This window comes from Zonotrichia albicollis, chromosome 18 (assembly GCF_047830755.1).
Source record: "Zonotrichia albicollis isolate bZonAlb1 chromosome 18, bZonAlb1.hap1, whole genome shotgun sequence".
Classification (NCBI taxonomy): Eukaryota; Metazoa; Chordata; class Aves; order Passeriformes; family Passerellidae; genus Zonotrichia; species Zonotrichia albicollis.
Genome location: NC_133836.1, coordinates 7,211,848 through 7,238,947, shown reverse-complemented (window position 1 = coordinate 7,238,947; position 27,100 = coordinate 7,211,848). Strand labels below are relative to the sequence as shown.

Sequence of the window (27,100 nt, the reverse complement as noted above, 5' to 3'; positions counted from 1 at the left end):
TGAGTCAGCTTGGGAGGGAAATTCCTTTTGTCAGCGAACAGAATTTAAAATACTTTAAGGTGTATTTATATATATACAGACACACACACACTCCTGTGCACTAATTTTCTTGTCAAGCATGTCAGAAGTGTTGCACCTCTTTGTGAGTTATTTCATGTCCTGCAGCAGAAGAGTCTCTTTGGAGATATTGGCTGCAAGACTGAACTTACTGTGCTCTGACAACAGCAGCAGGCTGGTTGTGGTGCTGAACTGTGGCTAAACAGGAGCCAGCAGCTATGGGCAAGCTGTTAATTTAAAAATAAAATCTGTATAAATGCTTCACTTGCAGCTCTGTTTTTGGTAATGTGAATGTAGTCAAGATGATCCATTTCCTGATACCTCTTATGACAAATTATGTAGCAATTAAAGGGCAAGAGAGACCCTTTCCACATATCTTGAAAGTAAGGTTAAAAATCCTGGGTTTTGTACAGAAGATTTTCAGTTTCAGTGAAACTTTTTCAGAGTTTCTCAGACGGCCTTAGAGTTGTGGTGTTGAATTCTGCCTCCCTCTCCCCTTGACTTACCTTCAAAGTCCTTGCATGGCCAAAGCTCTCAGTAACACTAAAAATGGCTGTGTATCATTGGGCATTGGTGGCATTCTGATAATTGTTTCAGCAGCCTCGAAAAGTAAAGATCAGACTGCAGGTTTATTACCAGAAAAATGTTAATTGGACAACACAAAATATTTGAAAGCTGTTTTGTTGGTTTGAAATGGAAAGCACATTTGTCATTCCATCTGCATGGCCAGAATTTTAAATATAGCACAAGTGCTGGAAACTCCACATCAAAATGTAAACTCTGGCCACAAAACATCCCAAGTGTTTCTGTTTGTTCATGACCTTTTACCCAATGCTAAACAATAATAATTTCTCCCGAACATTGATAGTAGCTTGGCCTAAGTTATACTTTATTTGCAGGTCTGTGAGTGTCTTTAATGAGGCTTTTTCTGTCTTCTGCAACACTTTGAGTCTTATTTTCTCCTTTATTCTAAAAGAAGCATTTTGTCTTCCTTAAAGAGAGGGAAAAAAAATTGTAATGAGCAGAAAATTGCATAACAGTGTTTTTTTCATGTTTTGCTAGCACTCTACACTTTGTCAATATTTTCTTGATGCAGGTTTTTTCTCTAAAAATCTGAACTAGCCAGCCATAACTTTGAAAGAACTATGTAAGAATTTAGTTAGTAAATCAGTCTTTAAAACTATTCTGTTTTGGAAGTTGTATTTTATTTATGTATTTGTATTGTGAGTTATTAGTCAATACATTGCAGTCCTTAAGCTCCGTCACAGCTACAAGTTTCTTTTTTTATAATTTGCAGTGTAATATATAATTTTTCTTACCATCTTAGGCTATCACAGAATGACCTTGCATTGAGCCTTTGAGGAAGAAACAAGATTTAAACATCAGATCTTCAATGTGCATCCTTCTATTCAAATTTGACCCACGGCCAGTTTCAAAAAATGCATACAGGTAAGATGGTTGTAATTAAAACAGACCTGCTTCTGTAATATTTTACAGAATTCCCTTTTGTAGCCAGTGTGTGAATTACAAACTAAAATCAATATTATGTGTTCAGCTATGCTTCTGTAGTGTTTAACTTCATGGCTTTCCCCACTGGAGGAGTTACTGGAGCCTTTTTAGAAGCCTTTGGTTTTAGGCTATATCAGAAGTCTTGAACTTTCTAATCAAGGACCTTTTGCTGGTGATCTGTTGTGCTGTATAAGTCCTTTAAATATTGTACTCCAGTGTTTGGAAGTGCTGCCTTCTACTTTATTATTCAGACTGAGTGGAATCCTGTTTGTTGGGCATCACAGCTGTAGCTGTCCCCTGCTCTCAGTGTGGTAGATCTGCTTAAAGCTTCCAGTTTGCAACCAAGGAACTTCCAAGAAGTGTCCTAGCCACTGCTTGCAATTAAAACTGTAGGCAATAAAATAAGTCATGTGTATGAAATGTTTAGCCAAAAACTGAAGAAAAAATAAGCTTGCAGGCTTCTAGGTCAGTTTCTAAGAATTTCTCGATGTCATGCAGGTGAATTTCCAAACTATTAAACATTCTGTAATCATTTTCTTTCTCATTGTAGCCTGTCCTCTTTAAATTTCATCTCCAATGTCAGTATCTTTGAGTACACTGAGTTTGTAATAAAAAGACAGCAAGCACTTCAGGCTGTAAACAGACTGTGCAGGTTTATTGCTGTGTTTATATGTCCTGTATAGGTTCCATATTTATAGGGTACAAGTATTGGTATTCACCCAGAAACCATCAGTCAGTCTGCTCAGTAAATGGTTGTGCCTTTCACTGACTTGTTTTCTTGTCCTCTTGGATTAAGAAGCAGATGCCATTCTACAGAAAGAGAGGAAATGAGAATGGAAACCTCAGTTGTCCAGAGTGCATTCCTTTCTGCATCTGGAGCCTGCCCGAAAAGGGATTTTGTTTATGATGTGACTGGTGCTGAATTAATATATCCATTTATTTGGTCTGACTCTCTTTGTGTTGGTAGTTAGCAAAAGACAGATTCATCAATTTGATGCCTCTTGGGAAAATCCTTTGGATGTAAACTGCAGTTGCTTGCCAAGTGAACTTTCTGCCATGATCAATATTTAAAAGTAGAACTTAGAGTAGTGTGCTATAAAAAATTGCATCAAGATTGAAGTTATTAATTTATATCAGAGAACAACTTGTTGTCAGCATCAGAATAGGACAAAACTTTTGAGATGTTGTTCCAAATTCAGGAGTATTTAATTGTGTTTACCTTTCTCTGTATCTTTTGTTAAGCAGTGCTTGCTCTATACCTGACATAAATCACCTGAGCTGCCTGTTAGGGCGGTAAATCCCAGGCCACTGGACCAAGTGAGACCTCTCTCTACAAGTTCTTGCTAAGAGTGATTTTTCTTGACAGTTCAGGCATCGCTGTGCTGTATCTCTGTTTATTTCATGGTGAGGTCTTGGAACAGTTTTCCCAACTAAAAGGGGATTCCTGTACCTGCAGACACGAATTTCTTTGTCCATCACAAAGCAGGCAATTAAACTTTCCTTACTGTTCTCTGCTTTGCATTTCCAACTGAAAGCAAGTGTCAGCAATAAGAATTAGAAGTTTAAAAGACAAACACCTTGTCATTGACTGGGTTTACTGGCTAGAAGAAAATAGCCAAGCTAAAACATGTTCTCTGTAACACTTGGGAGAATTTTCCATCCAGGTAGACTCTGGTTTCTAGAGCAACATATTGGTCAATTTTCTTGAGCATCTAATTAAGCAAAGAGCTCACTCTTGTGACACATAACAAATCCATCTGCCTGTAGCTTTGCTGCTGGTTCTGTTTTCCCTCTTGGGGCTTGTTTGTGGTAAAGTTTAGTGCAGTGTAACAAGCACTTTAGTGTAGTCCATTATTACTGTCAGAGGTAATATGCTGCCTTTACATCCTTCTGAATAGTACTGTGTGCATCTTACAAATAAATTAATGTTTCAAGCTTCAAAGCTATAATCACAGGCTCTTTTCTGGAGCTGAATTGCATTGTAGGAAATTGCTTTAATGGAATGATTTCTCATGTTTTCATTTCTCTCAATATTAAAATAAATCTTTATATGTAAATCCTAATACAGTTGAATTATTTCAGCTATAAAAATAGCTGAATAGGCTTTTTGCAATTTATTAGAAGATGGGGGTCACTTAATATTGTTCCTTTTCACTATAATTATGTTTCATAAATGACAAAATAAAGATGTTTTTATTATTATGTTTTTGTATACTAGCCTTGTGCTAAATTTAGGGCTCTGCATTAAACTTGAGATGGGGAATATTCAATCACACAAAAAAGACTTTGCTTATTTTTAGTATTTAGATACTATAAACAAATAGTAACTATGGAGTTTAATCTAATAGAAACTATGTAGTTTTATGTCAAGAATTATTGAAGGCAAAGTATAATTGAAGCTTCAGGAGATGAGAAGTGCACTTAAATAGTTTTTTAAAGTAGAGATACTCATTTAAATAAAAATCTGTGCAAGGAGGCTGCATCCTGTTAATGGAGCATGTTGAAGTAAGATGACAGAAATTTGGTAAACCAGCAGAAAGCCTATAGCTCAAAGACTAGGATCAGCTGGAAGAAGAGAAATTACGTAATTTTGAAAGGAACAATATTATATTTGCATTGGAAAGATAAAATTGTACATACAGTTTGCTTTCCAACAGATGTCATCTTTGTTAGGCAAAATACTAAGCACTTACCTTACAGAAAGGATGCCACTGAAGTGTCAGGTTTTTCTAGTTTCTCTATGGTTCATTATGATTCTTTTTCTCTAGTATTTCTAATGTGCAACTTGTACCTTGCAGTCCTCTTTTAAACACTGTATTAGGGAAGAGATGAATTTGCAGGAAAGTTCAGAAACCTGCAGAAAATGTAAGTACATCTGAATGCCAAACAAAGTAATGAGATGTCATTGGAATTGAGTCTCGTGTGTTGTGGCTGAAAATTAGAATTAAAATTGTATGGTCTGTCTTCAGTTCCAGTAGCAAACTTGTCTTTGGCTGTGCAGCTGTAATTGAGATGCAGCTGGCAGGAGGAACTGACAGTGAAGAAGACAACTGAGGCTAAGAAAAACTGGTAAAGAAAATCTGCAGGTTTTTGAAAGATAGCATTTCATTAAAATTAAATTAAGCAACATAGCTGGAGAGAAGGGGGAGCATTCACTGTCTCACAGCTGAAATAAAGGCAAGTCATGTTGTGGGTGCTGATGAGCAGGGCTTTGGGAGCTGCCCTGGAGCTGTGCAGGTCTGCCTGCAGTCCCCTGCTGCCCTGAGCCTCCACACAGGGCCTGCCTGGGGTCACTGGTGTCTTCTGCCTTTACTTGGATCCATTACCTGCTCCTCAGATGAGGGTGTTCGAGCAACAAAAAACACTTTTTAAAAAAATAATTTCAAAATAATAATGATTTTCTCTAATTAAGCTGTAACTGTGCTGAGGAATCTTAAGGTTGTTTATGCAATCTGAATTCAGTGTCTTCTTTTGTAAGAGTTATTTTTTGAAAACACCACTTGCCTCATTCACTCACCAGGAGGGACTTGCTGTGTCTCTCGACAGTGAGAGAGAAGGCTGCTGTCAGATGTCAGTCCAACTTTACACTGAGTGACAAAGGTGAGGTGGGAGATAAAGGATAGTTTCATGCTTGAAATGAGTTAATGCTCTGGAAAAAATTGGATTCTGCTCTTGCCTGTACTGTGAAGTTCCAATTTGTAAGTAATAGTGTCTTTTTTTCCTCTTGTGTTCTGCAGGCTTATTCTAGCAGCTAATAGGGATGAATTCTACCACAGACCATCCAAATCGGCCGAGTTTTGGGACAGCAGCAATGAGATCCTTAGTGGTATGTGTGTCTTGCTGTTTTGAGGGGTTTATTATATAAGGGAATCATGACATGGTTTTTTCATTGTTAGGGTGATGGTGTTGCATTTCTAATAAGAAATTTTCTTCTTTATACATCTAAGGAAAACATGCTGTGAGTTTGAAACATTTTTTAATTTTAATGTATTTAATAACCTGACTCTTACTTGCTCCATTAGGTCTGGATATGGAGGAGGGAAAAGAAGGAGGGACATGGCTGGGAATCAGTAAGAAAGGCAAGATGGCAGCCCTGACAAACTATATGCAGCCAAAGATTGATAAAAATGCAAAAGGAAGAGGTATGGAGGACTTGAAATAAAAAACAAAAAAGGAAGTGGACAAACAAGCCCTGATGTTGTAGTATAATACTGATGATTACAATATTAATTTTCTTTAACACAGCTTTATGGACAAAAAGAATGTTTATGTGCTGTAAACAATTTTTTTTAACTGATGAGTTTGAGTACAGATGTGAAGAACTTGACTTGGATAATGATTTCTTGATCAAGCAGGCATAAGTAAAACAAGATGTAGTGCCTAGAGCCTGAAGTCACATTCATACAAGCTATGCAGCAGCACCATCTCCTCTGCAAAGTAATTCTAATTAACAGGCAGAAAAATTAGCCAAGCTAGTTAAACTGAGCTAGTTTTAGATTAAGTAGATTTCTTAAAGTGTATATTCATATTCAAACACCTTTGTCAGGGAATGCAACTTGGATTATGCTGGAGGTAGCCTAAAAGATTCTTCTTCCCCATTGATCAATCAGAGGAGGAGAAATAATAGAAAAACCCTCGTTCAAAGAGGGTGCTCAAAACAGCACATCTGTTGGGTTTTTTGAAGTAAAAATAGATTTGTGTGCAACTGTCATGTGGTGCTGGATTGGGAATATATTGCAGTGACAAACAATGTTATACAGAGAAACAAATGAACCATGTCATTTGTATTTCATTTTGGGATCATATATCAGGGTAGTGAAACAAGACAAGAAAGAATTTGTAAGGTGGGAGGAGACAAAAGGTGCATCCAGTCCAGAATAGTTAGTAAATGTGAATTCTTAGAATTTCACCAAGAGCTTTTGACTGAGTTCTTCAGAGTAAAAGTCATGCTCTTAATGTGAACATGGTACAATGATGTAAGACTTTTAAAGGTTGGTTCATTATTTGGGTTGGTTTTGTGGTTTGGGGTTTTCTTCCACTGTTACAGCCTGTTGGCAACAGGAATCTTTATTTTTCTGTTTATTTTACCAGGGCTGTCAGAATAGTGAGCGCACACATACAAGTTGCTCTATGTACTTCTCTTTCTTAGGTGCTCTTGTAACAAACTTCTTGACTGCAGATCTGGACAGCTACTCTTACTTGAAGAAAGTTTCAGTAGAGGGACATCTTTACAATGGATTTAATTTATTAGCAGCTGACTTGAAGTAAGTCTCTAAAACATCACAGTTCAAATATCAGAGGGAGAAAGATAATAACAGTGCTGTACCTAAAAGTCATAGCACCAAAGTGTAACAATGGAAAGCCTGTCACAAACTTAACTCAGAGCTCATGTTTTTGGTAATTGGCATGCAAGGCCCTAATTTTATTGCAGTCTTCCTTTCCTTTGTTATTGTTTATCTTTCAAACACTGGAGAGCTATCTTGTATTCTAAGCATTGCTTCCCACAAAACTTCTTGCAACTCCCTGATAGGCTGTAGGCAGTCTTTACCCTGGAGGCTCTGGGGTTTGTATTTTGAGAAGACAAAACCTCAGCTCATAATTTCTCAGGCATCTTCTTTTCTCTGAGAGTTGACATGCTGCAGCAGGATTAGAACAGCTGAAAGCTTGCAAGCTATTATTCCTGTCAGTGTGTCTGTGTCATTAATCTTTCCTTAAACATTAAAAATCATCACAAGACAAATAAACATTACCCTAAAGTTTCTGTAGCTGAGAAAGGATGTTGGATACTTAATTATAATTTAGTGTGATTGGCACAGTCCTTTTTCACTGCTTGTGCATGTGTCTGTGCACAAGTACATCTGCTGCTTTGCCTTCTGCCTGATGGGGAGGAATGGAAATGCAGGGCTGAGGCCTCTGCAGGCCTGTGTCAGTTCCCAGCTGGATGCACACTGCATGCCTGGGAGCACAGCTGAACTGCCAGGGGCACACTGCTGCTTTGGCACTCTTGTGCAGAAGCATTAATCTTGTCAGACAACCTGATGGTGCAGGGCCTTCTCCCACTCTGCTTCTCTGCATGCTTCTGGGGATGCCCTTAAAGCAGAAGGCCACAGTGTTTACTGTTTTCAGTGGAAAGCATTTCTAGCACCCTCTCACTAACAGGCCTTTTATTTACATTTTTCACCTTCTGTATTAGACCACCTTCAGCTGATGGCCAAAACTTATGAGTCAGTTCTGTGAAGATACCATGAGTGTATTTCTGCTTGGAAATAAATATATAGGTTATGTTTCCAGAAATTCAGTCCAGTAGATGGCCAGGCAGTTGGAGGGTTTGATGCTTTTTGGTCTTTTTACTCTCTACTTTATAAAGTTCATTGTCTCACCAGAGAATTCCCAAAATTTTTCAGTTGCCTAAATTATTTTTTACCATGGTCAGAGGATTTGACTTTTTGAGCTTTCTGCTGTATGTTGCTGCCTTGCTACATTGCATAAATTGGAAGGCTATATTTTACTAAAAAGGTAACAGAAGAAATAGATGTTTTCAAGAAAACACCATATTCAAGGTGTGGCCTAGCAAGCAGTAAGTTTGAGTTTCTTCCTTTTAATGCAGGAAAAGAGAATGGTGATAATGGCTGCTAGTACGATGATATTAAAGTAGGTTTGATTGATTTTATTTAAGGTAATCATTCCTGTGTTGGGTTTGTTTGTTTATTCCTCCATGCTGGGGTGATAGAGAGTTGTATGCTCAATTGAATAGTCTTTCCATGGTGATACAGGTCATAATTCCTTGTTGAGTATCACTCTGAAAGCTCTGTGTGTTGATTAACTTCTCTGCTTTGACATGTCCTTAGCCTTGGACACTCTGATGAAATGAAATTCTTGGCAAGCTAATGATGCAGAGCAATTTCAATAATATTTGTAAACTTGTCATTTTGGAAATTAGAATTACTCCAAAGAGAAATGTGGCATGTGAATGGAGCTACTTCTCAGTGTAAATAGAAAATGGTGTTGTAGTTGATGCTATTTTGTTGGGCCGTGTTACTGTTCAAAACAAAGATTGAGGACTGTCCTTAACGTGTTCTTCCATTGTGTAACAAATAGTGCTGGGCTCTGTTAGAGTGTGTGAAACGGAGGGGACACTCAGACTGAAAGGGTAAATGAAGCACTGGTGGGAAGGGGTGTACCTGAGCACATTCTGCTGAGTGTAAGCAGCATATTTAGAGAGATTTACAATGTTTGAATCTTCAGGTACATGTTTCAGAAAAAGAAATTTTATCTTCTCTCAGTATGATTATGATGCCAGTGTGCTAGATGACAGATGCAGTAATACAAGAAAGGGAGCTGGAAACAACTATACAGGTTATAAAATCTCATTGTTCATTTCCACAGCTTAGTGTGACTCTTATTTTTAACATGCATGGGTTTTGACACTTTCAGTGTAATAATCTATTTACTCTGTGGCATCTCTTTATATCAATTTAAACACTATTGATTTGTTGTTTTAAGAAAATTACTTAGTACTTTTATTTTTCTGATTTTTCAGTTTATCATCTTGGGTGTTTATCATCTTTCAGTTTATCATCTTGGGTGTACCTGCTGAGTATGAGAGTCATGAATATTTATTCAGTTATGCTAAACATACTTTTATGTTGAATTATGGCATGTGGCAAACAGTGTCTGTTTGGAATCTTGTGCAGCTGCAAAATTGGCTTCCAGGAAGGCAGTGTTGCCACTCCTCTCATTTTTGCTGTCTGTAGGTCTGATTAGAAAGGAACAAGGTTATCAGAGGCTGGACTGTTCTGTAAGGTAAATACCTGCTCAATATCTCAATATTCAAGGGGTTTTTGTTCTTTCTCCATTTGTGATAATACCTGAAGGCAGTGAGCTGCTTTTGTTGATGATCAGGACGTCATTTCTGTCCTGGGGAAAACCTGTGTTCAACAAATCTACTGCTACACCTACTCAGCCTTTCATGGGTACCTCAAACTTGTGTCAGGGCTGTTGTGGCAGCATCTCACTTGTGTTCCTTACTGCCACGTGTGTAATTCAGACTGCCCTGAAGGACAAATTGGCAGCTTCTTGTCACCCACCCAGCAAGTGTAGCCTCTGACAGGCTGTCAGTTAGAGCCCATCTAGTTCATGTGCAATAAGATCCCTGTGGAACACGAGTGAATCACTTTCTCCATGATGAATAGACAAATTGTGCCTTACAAACAAGTCAGCTGGAGGGGATTACAGAAAATTGCCTTTTGGGTGAACTTGTCTGTTCTCCCCTGTCACAGACAGTATTCAACCCCTGCAGGGAAAATGTACTAAACTATGCCATCACCTGCAGGCTGTCATTCAGCATGGTTCATGTGACCTGGCTGGGTGGGAAGGATTTGATTGCTCTCCAGAGATTGGATTTAGGTGCCTTTTCAAAGTGAGATAGGGTCAGAGTGCTGGTATGAAAAGAACATGGATGGTCAAGTCCCTGGGATTGCTCTGTAAGCTCATTTCCTTTTCTTCTCATGCACTTCCTAATTCAGTATCACCTCTGGCACCTGTCTTGCTTCTTGTGGCTCCCTCATGAAGATGAGGTATTTCTGCATAGATCTTCAGTCACTTCCAGTGGATGGATGGGCAGTCCAATGTCAGAAGAAAGAAAAATGCTTCTGAAAAACATTGTTATCTCTTTCCTCTACTGTCAGCTTCTGCCTGGCCCAAAATATTAGGACAGTGCCAAAGAAATGTTTAGACATCAACAACAAAATCAGGGTCTGTTTTAAGGCAGACTTTGTGTGTTGTGAGTATCCAGCAGAATTCTTTTCACCATTTTATTTGATGGTAGGTGGTACATGTTTGGGCTTTGCAGTTGGTGGTTTGGTGTTTGCTTGTTTATTTTTAGCTTCAGAACAGAAAGAGTTATCTCATGATAGCTCATGAACATTGAAGAAAAGAAAATGAATCTGTGAACCATACTACTTATTGGAAACTACTGTGCAGCATTTCAGTGTTGCTGCCAGTTTCATCTTTTGTCCTTGCACAAAAACTACATGCACAGATTATTCATAAAACAATCCAATGTCCTTGTCTGTAGCCGAGTAGAGCTCAGTGCCCAGGGGAGTGATCACTTGGTGATAACCACACTCTGCAGCTTTATTGCCTCACTACTTTTTTCCTTTTTCTTTCATTCTGAGTTTTTGTTGGACATGACTTGGAGCCACCTTGAAGGTGAAGCAGGGCAGGAGTGCAGAAGGACATTGCTTATGTTTCATCAGCATTAAGAAGTGATTGTGGCAAACTCTGCATGGCTTTCATGTTGCTGTGGAGCTTCTATTACTACTGAGATTTGTGCTGCCTACAATATTGCCTAAAACATTTATTATTGCTTACATTTTTTGACAGAATGATGTATCTAAGAGCATAATTTTAGTTTCTTTCTGCTGTCAGCTATGGCTGGGATTTAAAAATATGTCTGTTGGGTCCTATTGTCATCACTTTAATTATGCCTTTATTACTTCTGCAGTGAAATTGGTATCTGTACTTGTAAGGCTGGGAGGGAAGAGAATCTTGAGTGCAGGCCAGGGTTTTGAGGCTATTGCTGCGATCAAGCTTACAGTGATTTTTTTTCATCTTGGCTTCTGCTTTGATGTTGAGTTCTGAGTACCTGTAAACAGTAGGAAGGGAATAGGCAGAGCCAAATGATAAAAGAAAGAGTAGCTGACTGGCACAGTGAACTAAATTTTGAAAGTATCCCCATTTCAGAAGTCTCTTGGGAGGCTTTAGTCTCCCTTTGACAGAAGGCAGCAGCAGTGCTGCAGTGGAGGTAAGTGAAAACACTCCTGGGGGAGTGTGCATGCCATAAAATCCCAATGTCCTGAATTAGTGACCCTGCAGTTTGCATGTATTCCCCATCTTCTTGATAAACTCCAGGGGATCTTGTTACTGAATTTGCCAGTGACACAAATCTTGGAAGAGATGCTAGAGGATTATATTCTTTCATGTAAAAAGCTGTTCAGAGGAAGTCAGCAGAGCCAGCTTACTCACTGTGCAGTCTCATCTGTGGCAGGCCTTGTCTTACAGCTGTGTCCCAGGGCTTCCTTGGGCCCCTTGTCCACCTTTCCATCTAACACTGTGAGGCTTCAGGTTATAACAATTGCTCTGATCTTTTCACAGACCTTCTACAGCAGGTATTTGAAAACAGAATAGTTAATGCACCAGTACAGTAGTTTGTGTGATTTCTGATGTCTTAACTTAGGACACCTAAGGTGGGCTGTTGTCTGTGAAGAGTTTGTGTGGTCAGTAAGTCTTGACATCAGCATAAATAAATTTGGACAAGGGTCTTAAGGATGAGAAGAAAAAGATAAGGAAAATAAATGTCTTCTAAGCCACTAGAGGAAAGTCCAGAAATATTACACGTTTCTTTTAAAAGTCGATAAACTGCAAATTGAGTAACTGATGTTATCATAGCTGATGTTATGTCTTATGTGATATTTAACAATAAAAATAGTGTACACATTATACTTGCTGTGATTGCTGTCTTCTGCCTCTGCTGAAAAACTTGATCTTTCTGTGTGGTATCAGACAGCTCCTTGGCTTTGGGAGGAGGAAGAGTAGTGCACAGAGAAAGGCACTTCTGTTTTTGCTTTATGGGGACTTTTTCCATATTCCTCTTCTTGACTCCTCTGACTTCTATAATTAATAAGTTAATATTTCCTTCTTCATTTGGCTGTCTTCAAAGGACACTGTAGAATGTCTTTCATAATGGCTTTTCAAGAAGAATATAAACAGCTAAATCAAGACTGTTTTGCTTGTTATTAAGGTTTGAGTAGCGGATGCTAAGTTATGCAGAGCAATTTAAGTTCCAGTACATCATTAATGAGATTGCATTCTATGTACTCTGATTTGCATCAGCACAGAGATACTCCTTTATATCTTAGGAAAAAATGAGGAGTTGGAAATAGCTTCTCTTCTGTATTATGCTTTGTGCTACTTAATCCAAATTCAGTCTTAACTGCAAGTTTTGTGTTTGGGTTTTTTTTTGTTTGTTTTGGTTTTTGTTTGTTTGTTTGTTTTTATTTTTTTCCAATTTGGAAACTCTATCTGCTGTCTAAGGAGCTGGAGCTTGAGAGACAAATTAAAAATTGAACTATGATGAAAATGTGTTTGTTGGTAACTGTGAACAAGTAAATCACTAGGGGGAAATACAGAATTAGATCTCATTGCTGTATTCTGGCAAATTAAAAAAAAAAAAATCCAAACCCCATCAACTGGAATGATCTGAGGAATCAGGATTCCATGTCAGCTGAGTGAGGGATGCTGAGAGTGAGCCATCTAATGGCAATCCATTTCCCACAGGACACACAAGGCTTATTGATGACTTACTTTCTCTTTTTTTCCCTTATCAGTTGGTTTGGTGTTTGTGTTGTCAGTATCAGTGTGACTGTGTGGATCCCTGCTGTTTGGATATGCTGATACCATCTCTGTCAAATAAGAGTTGTTTGCAATGTTGGAATGTCTCTGAACCTTGTGCAAGACCCTCCCTGTACTCTGAGCACAAGAGAGAGTGAGTGCTGCAGCTAGTGCCTACAATTAGAGAGATTCAGTGACTACAGGGATCTGAAAAGGCCAAGAAATGCACAAAGGACCCAGCCATGCCCTGCAGCATTGCTGGAAGTGGGCCTGAAATGCACTTCTGCCATCTGAAGTGGCCCACAGCAATCAGTGGCTTAGAATGCAGGAGGGATTCAAAGAAGTGATGGGGAAAAGGGTACTTGCTGTGATGGACAGTTTCTTTGTTTTCACATGCCCCCTTCTCCCAAGCAACTTAATCTCCCGTTAATCAAGACCAGGTTTTTGTCATTAAGCCTGGCTGCTTCCATGCAGAAGTTATGGGGTTTTACTGAATTTTACTGCAGTTATGTTTAAAAATGCTAATGCTACTTCCTGATAATGGTGCAGTGTTTTGAGAGGAGGAAAGTAATAAAACACATCAATGTCTGGTATCATAGGAGCAACAGTGGGAGAAGCATCTTAATGTGCTCAAAGATTGCATGAAATTAAAGCATAATCAAATATAGAAGCTGATGGCTTTTCAAGGAGAAATTTGTATTTATATTTTTCAGTACCACCAAAGGAGATGTAATTTGCTACTATGGAAACAGAGGAGAACCAGAACCTGTTTTCCTAAATGCTGGTAGGTTTTCTTCAGAAAGGTCAGATTACTTTTTCTTATGTAGCTCTGTATTGTTCTAGTAATTTAGCTGCTTAAGCATTGTCTTCACTTACTTTTTCTTTGCATTCTTTAAAAGAAAATATTACTAAATGTCCTTTAATTCATTTAAGTTTTTGTTAATAACTTGCAGTAAAGAATCAATAGTTCATTAAAAGTTTCTATCCATGCCAGTGTATGTACCCACCTGCAGTGCAATTAGTGGAATCCTGCTTAGGTAATTATGGCAGAAGAACAGAAGTCTGTCTTGAGAATGGAATTTTCAAAGGGTCTGACCCTAACTGCCTTTACCCAGCAGCTTGAAGGTCACAGTATGACTATGCTCCCCCAGGGACAGAGTTGGCTTTAAAAACAAATATAATCTGTCTTATCATGTGAATTGGTTTTAAAATATTTTAAATCTAGTTCTTTGCTAGCTAGTACAGAGAGCAATGCTCCAGAAGTCACCATCAGAAAGGCAGTTTGAATGGAACCAGGGCACATGGAAGGCTCTGAGCAGTGTAACTGGCTGGGAGCAGTTGATGGCAGAGCCTCACTTTGCCTACTTAGGGTAATGGTCAAAATGTGGCTGCCAGTAGGCAAATTGTTATTGTAGCAATTACAGCATAAATTCTTGGAAACAACTGTTAGATTTTGTACAGCTACAAATGTACATAAAACAAATTTTAATACAGACTTTTTTTTTTAAATTTAAAATCTGGCCATGTTGTAATGAGAAACTGAGTCACAAATTCTAGTATCTGCAGACTGTACCAAAGATGGTTCTGGTCTCTGTGCTTAGACAACAGACTCCTGTGTATGTGGCTGCCTTTAGGAGGAGAGGATGCTTGGTGATCTCTCTTGTCTGGCTTGTGGTGAGAGGGTGCTTCTGAAGAGGAGGATCCTTCTTGTCATGCAGTGCTGCTTTGCAGCGTTTTTCAAGAGTAAAATCAGTGACAAAGATAACTTATGATTATTATCCCTACACTGGACAAGACTAGATTGCAGAAATTATAAAATTCTGTTGTGCCTTCATGGTTTAGCAAACCAGAAATTCAAACTGACTGCTGTGGATGTGAATTAGGGTACAACTAAAACCAAGTACTGAGCATCAGCATGAGGGGAGTGCTTAAGCACAGCCCAGCATAAGATGGGAGCCTGCTGTATTCTCCTGTTCAGTAATGGGATTGTGTGTTTATGGCACACCTGAAGGTAAAGGTTAGCTGGGGAGTCACTTTGACTTTATTAAAATTTTTGAAATCTGTAACGACAACTGAAATCACCAGAATGCACTTTCCAGTTAAATTGGGCTTTTTTGTGTGTGTTTGTGTGTAGGAATATATGGATTGAGTAATTCTTTGTTGGATACACCATGGAAGAAACTTCAGTATGGGAAGCAGCTTTTCACAGAAGTGGTCAAGAGAAGTCAAGACCTCACCAAAGAAGACTTGGTGAAGGAGCTCCTTACAGTGATGAATAATCAAGAGCCGTAAGAACCTGATAGCTGGAATTTACTCAAATACAATATGACCCATTTAAAAATATGCATATAAAAACTGTTTTGAAGGGAAAAAGCACTTTACCTTCATATTAATTGAAAGCAGTGTTCTCACAGAGCCTGACTTTCAACAGGATTGATTTTCAAGCAGGAGACACAATTAAGGCTACTGCAATCTTAGACCTCATCAGCTGTGCACTGATTTCTCTGTGCCCTTTTTTTTTAAAGATTGCACTTGTCTTAGTAAGGGCAATGAGTGCATGTGTAGGGATGTGCAAGCTGCTTGCTGTCAGCTTTTTGAAGGTTCACAAGTTTGGTTACTGCACTTAAAGAAAGCACTTATTTACATAGATCATAAAATTATTTGGATGGGAAGGGACCTTAAAGATCTTCTGGTGCCAGCCTCTGTCATGGACAGGGACACTGTCCACTAGCACAGGTTGCTCAGACACCCATCCAGCCTGGCCATGAGCACTTCAGGGATGGGGCACCCACAGCTTCTCTGGGTAACCTGTGCCAGGGCCTCAGCACCCTCACAGGCTGAGCAGGTTTGTGTTAGTAGGTTTTACTGTTCCTGTGTTGCTGCTCAGAGTAGAGCAGACAATAGAGGGTGGAGAAGCAACACTTCAAAGTTCAACCAGCTGCCTTCCTCAGAAGTGCAGTTGTTTCAGGCCAAGTGGGGGAAGGAGAAAAGGAAGGGTGTGTACAATTAAGTCAGGAAAGTTCCAGTCAAGTAAGTTTGAGTCAAGGTAGTCCCCAAGAGATGAGTTTGAGATGTAAGGAAGGTTCCTGCACTCACAACTGATGACACAGTGAACCTGAGCCCATCAGCTGGATGTTCAGAAGGAAAGGAAGTCGATAGCACTACATTCTGCACACATGGAGTTGGATACAGGAGGTGCTGTGGTTTAAATTCATATCATTGCTCACCATCTGGTAACTTTGATGTTTTCCTTGAATTTCATCTGTCTGGGAAGTGATTAGAGTTGAAGCAAAGCTGTTTCTGGTATATAGATTCAATTTCCCAAACTTTACAGCAAATTTTAATGCCAGCATTCATGAATTTGGCGTTTTTCGGTGGTTAAAAATAAAGTTTTGTATACAGACTCAGACATCTGAGCAATGACTAGTAATTGGTGAGTCTGCTAAGCTGTCTTTATAGCTTTTTTCATCTATCTCATCAAGTGATTTTTTAAAAATTGTTAGACTTTATATTTTTTCTAGTAAGAAGACAAAGATATAAGATACAACATAGTCAAATGATCTTCCCTTAATGTTCAGTAATTCCATTTGATCTCATCTGAAACCATCTGACTATAAAAAGGAAATATTTACTTACAAAAAGCAATATTTAAAACTAAACCTGTAATCTTTCCAAATCATACTTCAAGATTAAATGATCTTTTCATAATAAATATGAACATGTGGATATGCACTAGCTTTGAACTTTCTTAAAATATCCTGTTTCATATTACTTTATGATCTCTTTGTGTGTGCACATTACAGGAATGTAGTGGGTACAGAGGTTGGTTTAATCACAGAATTCCATTCTTTCCTGATGGGTTTTTGTCCTTTACCCCCTCTCTTTTGCTTCAGCCCTGTGATCTCAGGGATGTCCTGGAACTCCTTCCAGATCAAGAGGGATGAATGTGTTAATATTGAAGATTTCTTTTTTTTTTTAAAACTCTTTTCCTACTTTTTCCAGTCAGTTACCAGACCCTGCAATTGAGGACCAAGGCAAGGATTACATCCGCCCCATCCTGGACAAGTACGCGGCCGTGTGCGTTCGCTGCCCGGGCTACGGAACAAGGTAAAGCCAGAGCCAGAAAGGAACGTGCACTGATCAAAGCACACCTCAAATCACAATTGGGCTATTGTCAGGTTAAACTCCATATTGACTGCTTTAATGTTTTTAAAGATATTAATCTGGTATAATTCAGTCATGTGTTTCCTTGGTCAGTATTGGAGTGTCTGGGGTTTGCTGCTGAAGAGCATTTGAAGCTCACACTGTGGTTCATCTTTGATGGAGAACAGGGCACAGCTTTGCCTTGTCCCAGACAAGATAATACAGTTCTCCTGCTTCCCCAGTGTAAGGGCAGATCTGAGCACATCTAACTTTGATCCTACCAGAGATTTGCAGAACACATTTCTCCTCCATGAGCAGGAATCATGTCACCTGTGTTGCTAAATCAGAGTTTTCCTTAGACATTGCATCATAAAATGGATCTGCCATTTTCGTACATTAAGAACCTATTGCTCTTGTTCAGCAGAACCTGTATTTCCATTTCTTCCCTAACTGATGCTGCTGTTTTTACTGAGATACTCTCTGCTCTGACTGTTCCACCAAAACTGCAAGAAGAATAGAGTAATGCAATGCAGATCTTCACTTGATCTTCAGTGGGACAAAATTGCTGGTGAACCCTGTTGCTGGTCTAAAAGTCTGTCAATAATTTTGTCAGATTGGTCTGTGGCATGGTCCAGCCATAGTATTTCCTCTGTAGAGATGGGAGCTGATAAGCAGCAGGGTGCTCACTGCTGTAGGCATTTTAAGTTGGTATCCTGAGAGAGATACGCAGTATTTGCAGTGGTTTCTTTAAATGTATTAAAAGAACATTTTAAATATAGGATAGTGAAGACTTAACATGGAAACAAAGCACAGATTGGAGTCCAGCTTCACAAGACTGGAGTCTTGCTTCACAGATTGGAGTCCAGCCATTTCAAAGGAAACAGGGATAACTTGATAGAAATACTGACCTTCTCCTGGTGAATTAGCACACATTTCAAGTCTCCCTACTGCTATAATTGTATGCTCACATTTACCTTCCCCTTAGCAACAGGCCTTAGTGAATAGAGGTTGTTAACTGGGCCTCACTTTCTTGTGAGGAAATTAAGTGCTTTTTTGTATGAGTGAACAACTGTGAAGTGACTTGGGAAAGGCCACCAGATGAGGATGGTGCAAAATTCCTAGTGCCAGTCACCCCTTTGTGGAAGGGTACTGCAGTGTCCATGGAGAAATCACAGCTTAGCCAAGGCAAAGTGGAATAGATGCACAACTGGCATCTGCTTTTACTGAAAACAAATTTCCTCTTTGGAAGGTTTCCAGAGAGACACCTTATTCTTGATCATATATCAATGTCCTGTGATAATATTGATTTGAAAGAAGGGAATGAAGAGAGTACTGTTGATGTCAGTAATCCTCATGGGTACATGTAGGGTGTGAAGAAAAACTTGTTTTATGCCACTTCTTTCTGAATGGAGCACTTTGCACTAAGTTTAAGCTTTTACCATACTCTGCAGTGAGCAGGTTTGTGTGTCAGCTGCTGCAAGTGCAGCAGGGAATCAAAGCAGTGGCGTGACAGAAGACTGAAAATGCCCATTTGAACTTGTCAGGATGATTTCTGCCCTGCTCATGTGTTGGTGATGTGCTCAGGGGGGAAAAAAAAAAGGGGGATTAAAATATTTGGGAGTGAGGGATGGCAGGCTGGCATTCCTGAGATGGAGCCCAGGTGTAACCTTGTGCTGCTGCTGTTGCAGGACGAACACGGTGGTGCTCATCGATTCCGAGGGATGCGTCACTTTCACCGAGCGCAACATGATCAATGCCGATGTCAACCAGTGGCAAACAAGCACCTATGAATTCAAACTGCACAGTTAACAACTTTCCACATGAGTGGTTTGTAATAACAGCAATGAGACAACAAGCCATTAAGCTCTAGTAAATGTTTTGTGCCAGCCGCCACAAACTAAAAATAGCAAGGAAAGCAAAAGTTCAAATAAACTGGTATCATACCCTATCAAGCTCACAAATGCTTTACCAGATGAAGATGCTTTTTTTTTTTACATGAAGTAGCTATTTATAATCAGAAATATTTTATTTAATACCACACTGCTTTCAGGGCAAGGCCATCTTTGTCCAAGACAAAGTCACTGCTTTTTTGTAGGTGTGGATTTTTTAAAAGATGTTATTAGTAGACTTAAACTTGTTTTTAGTTCTAATGCTGGGGAAATATTTGCTGCTTTTATTGTTCTATATGAAGATTTTACCAAACTTTGCTTTACCTTCAACATATGCTGTTAAGATTGTACAGCTGATGCCAATGTGCATTAGATGAATGTATTTTGTCCTGTAGAATTAAGTGCTTTAGTCTGATTTCAGCTTTTCAGTGCCATGGTGCAATGTTCTGCCTGGGGAGGGCAGAGAGGGGGGATTCTTAACATTTGTTTTTCTATAGATAGTACAGCAATAGATCTTATTTCTAAAACTTGATCTGAGAATCAAGATAGGGAATTTAGTTCAGTCTCTGTTCACTTTTACTGAAAGAACCATAGGAGCAGCCTTGCATATCTTTGACCTGAATAAAACTATTTGTGCTGTGATATCCTGTTTCCTGATAGTCTAATTAGCAGTATTGGTTTTGTTATTTTCTTCTCCAGCAAGCAGGTAAGGAATAGGCACCTGTAGGTTCCGACAGAATAGGCTTCTGTAAACAGAAGCTGAAGATGAGGTTTTCATGTATTGCCTGTTTTGTACATATAAAATTTTGGATTAATTTCTTTATTGGTAGAACGTGTTACAGCCTGGAGTGGATTCCATCTCATGGATTATTAGTAGAAATAGCTGTGTGTTGTAAGGTGACACTGTTGCAGTCTTATATTGCTGAAAAAGTTGAATATTAAGAGGTACTTCCTATGTTCTAACACCTGTGAATTAAAAAGCTATTTAAATGCATGCTTTTTTCAATTATTCAGTGCCGGTGTGGGTAATGGAAGATTCTAGCTAATAACAGGATATTTGAAAACCCTAAGCTATTTTTGTTTCTGTTGGTGTTCTGTTTTGACTTTTTTTGAATACTGAATATTAGGTTAGTAATGGATCACCACTATTTTTTTCCTTTAGGTATGCTGACTGTATTTTCACAAGCCTCTGATTTTAATTAATTATTGCAAAGTAGTCAGATTTTTGATACTCTTTGGAAGATGTGCAGCTGTGTTTCTGTACTCAAGCTGGTGTATTTTGGCATTCTCACGTGTGTGTGTAATGGAGGCAGCAGTAAATGAGACTTTCCATTGAGGTGAAGTACTGTGAAAGGCCATTCCCAGATTTGTATTTGTCAGGAAATGCTAAAGCAGCATTTAGTTAAATCTCTTCTTTATATTTGCATATTTAAATAGCTTCTAGATACCAGGACTGCTTACAAGGCTACTCACAGGTTGTGGATTCAGTTCTGTATAAATGACTTTTTGACCACCTTGATTGCAAGACAATCAACAATTATGTTGGGTTGTACATGGTTTAGAACTCAAAGCCTTCTGAGCTGCAGGAAATGGTCAGCCCTTTTTAATTTTTTGATGACTTCTTAAACCCTATATTTTTATGGCTAAAAATGTTAACTGTTATTTTTAGATGCAAACTAGCTAAAGTTGTCTTAAATTTGAGTTTAACACATGCATATCTAGAAACAAAGCCCTGCCTCAACAGCTTGCTCTGAGAGTTTGCATAGCAAACTTTTTTATATCCACTTACAAATAGTGGATATTTAAACATGACATTCTCTTTGAAGACATCATAAAGGCAAGAAAAATGCATGCAGTATCATGCTAAAAGCACTTGTAAACTTCAGTTTATGGCAGTCCTGTAATAATGAAAATTTATTCTTAGTTTTTACACATAGGCAAAGAAAGGTGAGTCAGACCTTAGATGTAAATATGGATTTATAATAGTGTATTTTGATATACTTGAATCAAAATCTTAAATCTGAGATTTGCTTTTTCTGGCAATTAAAATAAACAGGAAAGAGTCCAAACCTTGGATGATGTTTTTATCTCATCAGAATAGCTAATAAAGAGAGGTTTTTTAACTTCTTTGGAGGCTTTTGTGAGAGTTTTGTCATTGGCTTCAGTGGAAACAGGATCAGGACTGCTGTGCAGATACATCAAGTGGTGCTTGTCCATACAAGTGATAAGGTATTTGTGAAGTGCATGATCTACTCACCAAAGTAGAGTTGCAATGAATCCACTGGAAAAAGGATCCTGTACCTACAGATAACAAAGAAAGTGTTTTATTTTTATAAAAGTATTTTTAATAATAGAAGGGAATCTTAAATACCAGTTTTAAAGGATATAAAGGAGAAAGGTGTATATAGGAAACTACTGCATGGCATTTTATTAAGTTTGCTTATAAATGTCATCTCTTCGAAGTCATACATTTGCAAGAGGTTTTTGTTTCCTGATTTTTTCTATTGGAATGGTAGTGGAAGAAATTTTAAAATGTGTAAAACCTCAGCTATGTTTTTTTGCTTAAAATTGTGTCACAATTGTTGTTTACATGTGTGTTCAAAACTAGAATCAGAATAAAGTCAAGCTGGTGACCAGTCTTTGTTGGCATTAGTACGTTGTGCATTTTTGCACATATGTTTTTGTTCATTTGCCTGTAACTTGGTGTGATGACAATGATGTTAAATCTTTAAGGCCATATTAATGATGAAGGAACTGTAATTTAAGTTCTATTTCTGGTACTGAATTCCATTTTAAGAGTGCTGTATTTTTTCTGGGGCTTTTATGTTGTTGTGGGTATTTCCTATTTCTGTGCTATTATATGGTTGTCTTATATAGGTAAGAAACTGGAAAATATTTGAAAGGTAGGAAAGAGAAAAATCAATGCTTCCTCAGGGAAATATGGAGCCTCACAAAATTCTTCTGGAGGATGGGAATCCATGTTCAGTGTGGAAAAGGTTGGGATCCTTGGCAGACGTGAGGCTCTCCTGTTACACTGAGTAGAGGCTGCATTAATGTTCTGCTGTTCTGGCCCCTGCAGTGGAGTTGGAATTATCTCCCTTGGAGTAGCTTAATAAAACTCATCTGAACAGAGCAGAGGAGGAGTTGGCCTTTGTTCCTCACTCTGGTCAAAGCTTAATTGATACTTGTTGTTACAAATTAAATACACAAACTAAATAATAAGATATAATATTGATGGACTTGAAATAGTTTTTGTAATATCATAAGGAATTAAGTAATTTTGGAATGAATCTATGAAATACTAAGAAGTAATAAGGCAATAATTAAATAATCTCACATTTCAATTTTAGCCTGTAGAACTTAATGCACATTTATGGCTTAGCAATCATCCCTATTTATATGGAATATTAGCTAGTAGGAGTTAGTTTTGTTTCATTCAGATTGATGTACCAGGACATGGCTGATGTTCTTCATCTGATTCATTTTCTGCAGAGAAGTCTTGGTGACAGCTTCTAAGGATCTGGGAAATAGTCTTGACTTGGTGAAAATAGAATCAGTACTGCAATCAGCTGGAGAGGCATGAACTGTGAGAATTACAAAACCCATCAGTGTGACTCATGCTGCAAAATGTAGGTTAAGGTGAACAGAGTAAAGAAATGTTGAATATATTTAATATATATATGTAAATTATCTCTGTAGCATTGTGTATCAAGAACTTAGAAGCTGAATGAGAAAGAAAAGTATCATATTTACATGCTTAAATTTACCATGTCTTTTAAAACAGAAGACATAAGCGCTGAATTTATGATCACAGATGAGGGAGAAATAATAAATATTATAATATTCAGCAGGATAACCAAAAATGACAATGCATAAATCACACACAACATGAATGAGAAAAAAGCAGTATCTCTGCTGATGCACATTAAATTTTTGTGTCTTTGTTCTAGAAAGATAAATGGAGAAAAATAAATGAAAGCTAAATGCAGATTGGAAGATGGAGAAAGGAAGGGGAAAACAGAACACAGAATGATGTTCTGGTTTGTGATCCTGCTCTCTTTGAGGCCACTGAGAATGGCAGTGCCCACGAAGGCACTCAGGTGCCTTCCAGCTTCCCTCTGGTGATGCAGGAGCATTTTCTCACCTGACACACAGAGCCAGCCGTGGGCAGTGACTTGCCAGACTGGCTAAACACATTGCTTCTGTTCTGTGGAGAAAACCACATCACTTCTCAGATGTTAATTAACATATATTAAATAATAAACTGGAAAATATGTGGGGCCAGCAGTGTCTCATCTTGTGGTACAACATTATAATTAGTGTTCAATGATTGAGGTTTTTGTCTCCGTTAAAGGAATTTACTCTTCCAAGTAAAAGGTGAATGAGAAACCTCGGGGTTTTTTTGTTTCCCTGTGCTATCTCTGCTGTCAATAGCTACTGTGTAAAATCACATATTAGTCAGATGCATAATCCATCTCCTGTTTCCCATGTCTCATTGGAATGACTGGCATTTAGAGAGGAATTCACTGTCCTCTCAATTACAGATGGGTCTGCATTATCACCCTGCTTTGATTAGTGCCTTACATGCTTTTCCTGATTGTCCCTGTCACTGTGCCTTGCTCACATTTCAGGGCAGCCTCAGGTGCCAGGGTCTAGGCTGGTTCCAGATGGAACAGAACAGGTAAGTGTGCTTGAGGAATGCACCAAGTGTTCTCCAACAGGTGATGAGCTTACCCTGGGTAAAACTGTCTGAAATGCACCTTGCCTGAAGATTTAAAGTCTCTGCACACATTGTTTTGCTGCATAAATCTTCATATGTTGGCCTGTTGTACTTCTAGATGTAGCATGTGTTGTATCACTGTCTTTGCAATATGGCAGTTGCAAATTTTTCTGTTTTCTTTAGCAATATATTGTGCCAGTCAAGTCTGAGTTCTCTCTTGTTGTAATGTGCATGAGTTTAGACTGGCAAAGCAATCCTGGGATGGCAGCTGCTTTAAAAACAACCCTAGAGCACAACTGTGCTTTCAGAACTGTAATTTATTTGGCCTCTGTCAGGGAAAACAAGGTTCTGACATTTATGGTTTTACTTATATAAGTGCAACTACACCTGGATTTTTGACAGCCAAAGATTAGGCTCCTGATTGAGGTCTGTGTGCTGCCAGCAGTGCAGGGAGGAGTCCAGGCTGAGGGACTGCAGCAGCAGCTTCTTAGCTGGGGTTCACACAAAGTCTGTACAACCAAGCGTGCTTTGTTAGCACAGCTTTGAGTCACAAACATCGTGGGGTATGATGGCTCACAAGAAAAATTACCATGCAGCAGCAGCTGGGGAGAGGCCAGAATGTCTGAAGTAGGTGTCAGTGCAATGCTACCACAACTCTGTGCAGTGACTGAGGTTGACTTTCAGGGTGTTTAACTGGTGGAGATGTTCAATATGCAAACAGCCACGGGGCTGACTCAGAGGATGTTTTTTCTTTTAAGTTTATAAAGAGCAGATAAATATTGCCTACTTCAGCACAGTGTTCTGAACTATTTGAATGACAGGACCCATAGAAATCAAAGTTTGAAGACTGCTATTCTGTCCCAGACAGATATTATTTCTTTTTCTCTAATATTCCCCCTAGATAAATTGAGTGTATTTAGGAATGCAGGATCTGCAGCCATAGGAATAGGTTTGTTCTATGTATGAAGAATAAGTGAGGGAAGCCTCAGTCACTTTAGGGTATCACCAGCCCAGGTGCAGGTGCAATTGAACAGAATGTTCCTTCTGCATGGCTTGTGCAGCCCAGTTTGTAATGTGAAGGTAATTTGCTTTTGGCCTTATTTTTTCTTGTTTTAACTTCCAGATATCAATGTAAAGCTGTTACTTTTTATTTGACCACTTGGACATCATACCCATCTTTAAGCAATCCTGTCTCTAGAAAAATGTCTGCATTATTGGGAAATTTCTGCCAGCAGTCTGAAAATTGGGAGAACCATTTGGCTGAAGTATTTCCAACAGGAAAATCAGAAGTCATATGTGATTCTATAGACAACACAATTTAGATTATGTTGAATCTGTGAATGGCAAGAGCAAGATTGGTAATTCTGTGGTATCCTTGAGCCAAAGGATCTGTCTACTTTGATTATTTTTTGTAACAATCAAGCACCTCTTTTGACATTTGAGAACTGATCTGAGATTGCTCATGGAGTCCTTTTGACATCTTTCCATGGCTGTGATGTCTGACAGAGATTAGATTGAGGAGAGCAGATTGCAGCAAAAAAAGTGAAAGACAAAGACATGTAATGCAAGCAAATACCAGTTTACCAATGCCCAAAAAAAAGTAAAAAGCTGCAGTGCAACTTTATTTCATGAAGTAAAAGTAATGAAGACTGAGCAAAACTTGTCTTGCAGCAGCTTTTGCTGTTGGAACAGCACAGTATGTGCTGCAGTTTCTGACATAGGAAGAATATGAAAAAGCCACTGGCTCCACCTAATTTTCATTCTGATGAATGCAGCCTGTGAACTTTATTGGGAAGCTCACAGTTTTGTCTTTATAGGCTTGATGGCTGTATTTGGTGTTGACAGCACTATTTTCTGTCCAGCCTTCAGTATCTTGTATGTGAATATCTCCTTGTCATTAGGAACTGATTTTGTTGATAATGACACTTCATGGTGCTATGGTTAACCCTGATTGCACCATGCAGCTGGACCTGCACCCTTCTAATTCAAAAGTTGAAGATTTTTGACAAGTCTTCCATCAGAAGTCCAGGTGATGACAATTTTCAGGTGAATTTTGCACCTTATTAGGGCAGATGAGATCCGATGAGATTTAATTCTCTAGGGGTCACATCAACCTTCTGGTTTAAAAATTTAACCAAAATTTGAGCACTTTTAAAATGAAAACATCGTTTTGTTAATGGATTATTATCCTTTTGTTTATAAAAAATGTTAAAGTCAATCTCCTTGTAGTGTTAGTGTCTCAAAGAATCAGCTGTTGCACCATTAGTTTAAGACACAGTGTTATGATTCTCTGAGAACAGATGCACATTGGAAAAACTAGAACTGGTTATTTTTTCATTTTTAAAGCACTGCAGGCATTTTGATTCTCCAACTCTATGCAAAAATCTGTGTGTAAGCCTCATCTGATCCTAACTGAAGCGCTGCTGTTCATATATGCTGTTCATACATATAAAAAATTTAACCTGTTTTCTGAAGTAAGAGATTTCTTACTGCAGTAGTTCATTTATATAGTCACATAAATGAGATGCCAGTGAGTCACAATATCTGTATTTTGATGGGTCCTTTGAGAGGGACAGTCTTCTGTCCCAGTGTTAGCAGTTTGAGGTGACCTGACACAGCAATGCCAGCATAATTGTGACATCTTTTTCTTCAGCTTTGAGAGTTGAAGTGTGATGTGAGCGGCTGTTTTGCAAACCGTGGTTGTTTATTAAATGCACATTCTGAAATGGTTTGTTTTAGCATTAATAAAAGCAGTCATAATTTAAAAATCACTAAAATAACGGCTTGAGTGCAGAAGCCTGTTGTGAGGAATTAAAAATTAGAAACTGCTTTTAGTGGAAACTGTGTTCAGTTTTTGAGGGCAGCTTGCAGTGATTTAAAGAGGTTTTGGTAACCTGATCTTTGTGTTGACACAGTACCGTGATGTTATGTCCCAATCACCTTATCGTTGGATGTGTTGGTGCAGGGAGACAAACACAAAGATGGAAAGAACTAACAGCAATCTTCTGAGTAAGGTTTTAAAGTTTTATTAAAATATGTTTCATAGGGGACCTCAAAGACATGAGATCAGTGAAATACTGAAAGATTCTCATGTCCTGAAGTCACACATGAAACAAACACAAACATACTCTTGGTGACGAAACCAGGATGCATTATCACAATATTTTGTGTCTGATGTCGATTTCAAACCAGTGAGGAACAAAAGTAACCCTATAAATATCAATAAAAGCTCTATATCACTCACAAATTAGAAAATAATAGAGCAAATTAGGACAGCAAATGTTAACACTTTGGAAGTAATTTTATATAAATTATGTAAGGCATTTTCAATAATTATTTAGTAATCCTGTCTAAACACTGCAGTCAGATTTGGGACTTGATCAGTGAACTG

At 38.5% G+C, this 27,100-nt stretch overlaps 1 protein-coding gene across 3 annotated transcripts in view; it reads left to right on the top strand.

The window, feature by feature from the left end:
* The window catches only part of TANGO2 (transport and golgi organization 2 homolog), a 28,552-nt gene extending 6,924 nt beyond the window's left edge, over positions 1-21,628 (top strand). For all 3 annotated transcript variants that reach the window (XM_074554094.1, XM_074554093.1, XM_074554092.1), the window contains 8 exons: positions 1,385-1,506; positions 5,304-5,392; positions 5,589-5,708; positions 6,716-6,830; positions 13,671-13,741; positions 15,092-15,245; positions 16,960-17,064; positions 18,789-21,628. In XM_074554094.1, coding sequence (XP_074410195.1) covers positions 1,451-1,506; positions 5,304-5,392; positions 5,589-5,708; positions 6,716-6,830; positions 13,671-13,741; positions 15,092-15,245; positions 16,960-17,064; positions 18,789-18,909 — 831 coding nt within the window. In that variant the 5' untranslated portion in view covers positions 1,385-1,450 and the 3' untranslated portion in view covers positions 18,910-21,628. The remainder of the gene's footprint in view (positions 1-1,384; positions 1,507-5,303; positions 5,393-5,588; positions 5,709-6,715; positions 6,831-13,670; positions 13,742-15,091; positions 15,246-16,959; positions 17,065-18,788) is intronic.
* Positions 21,629-27,100: the final 5,472 nt, after the last annotated feature.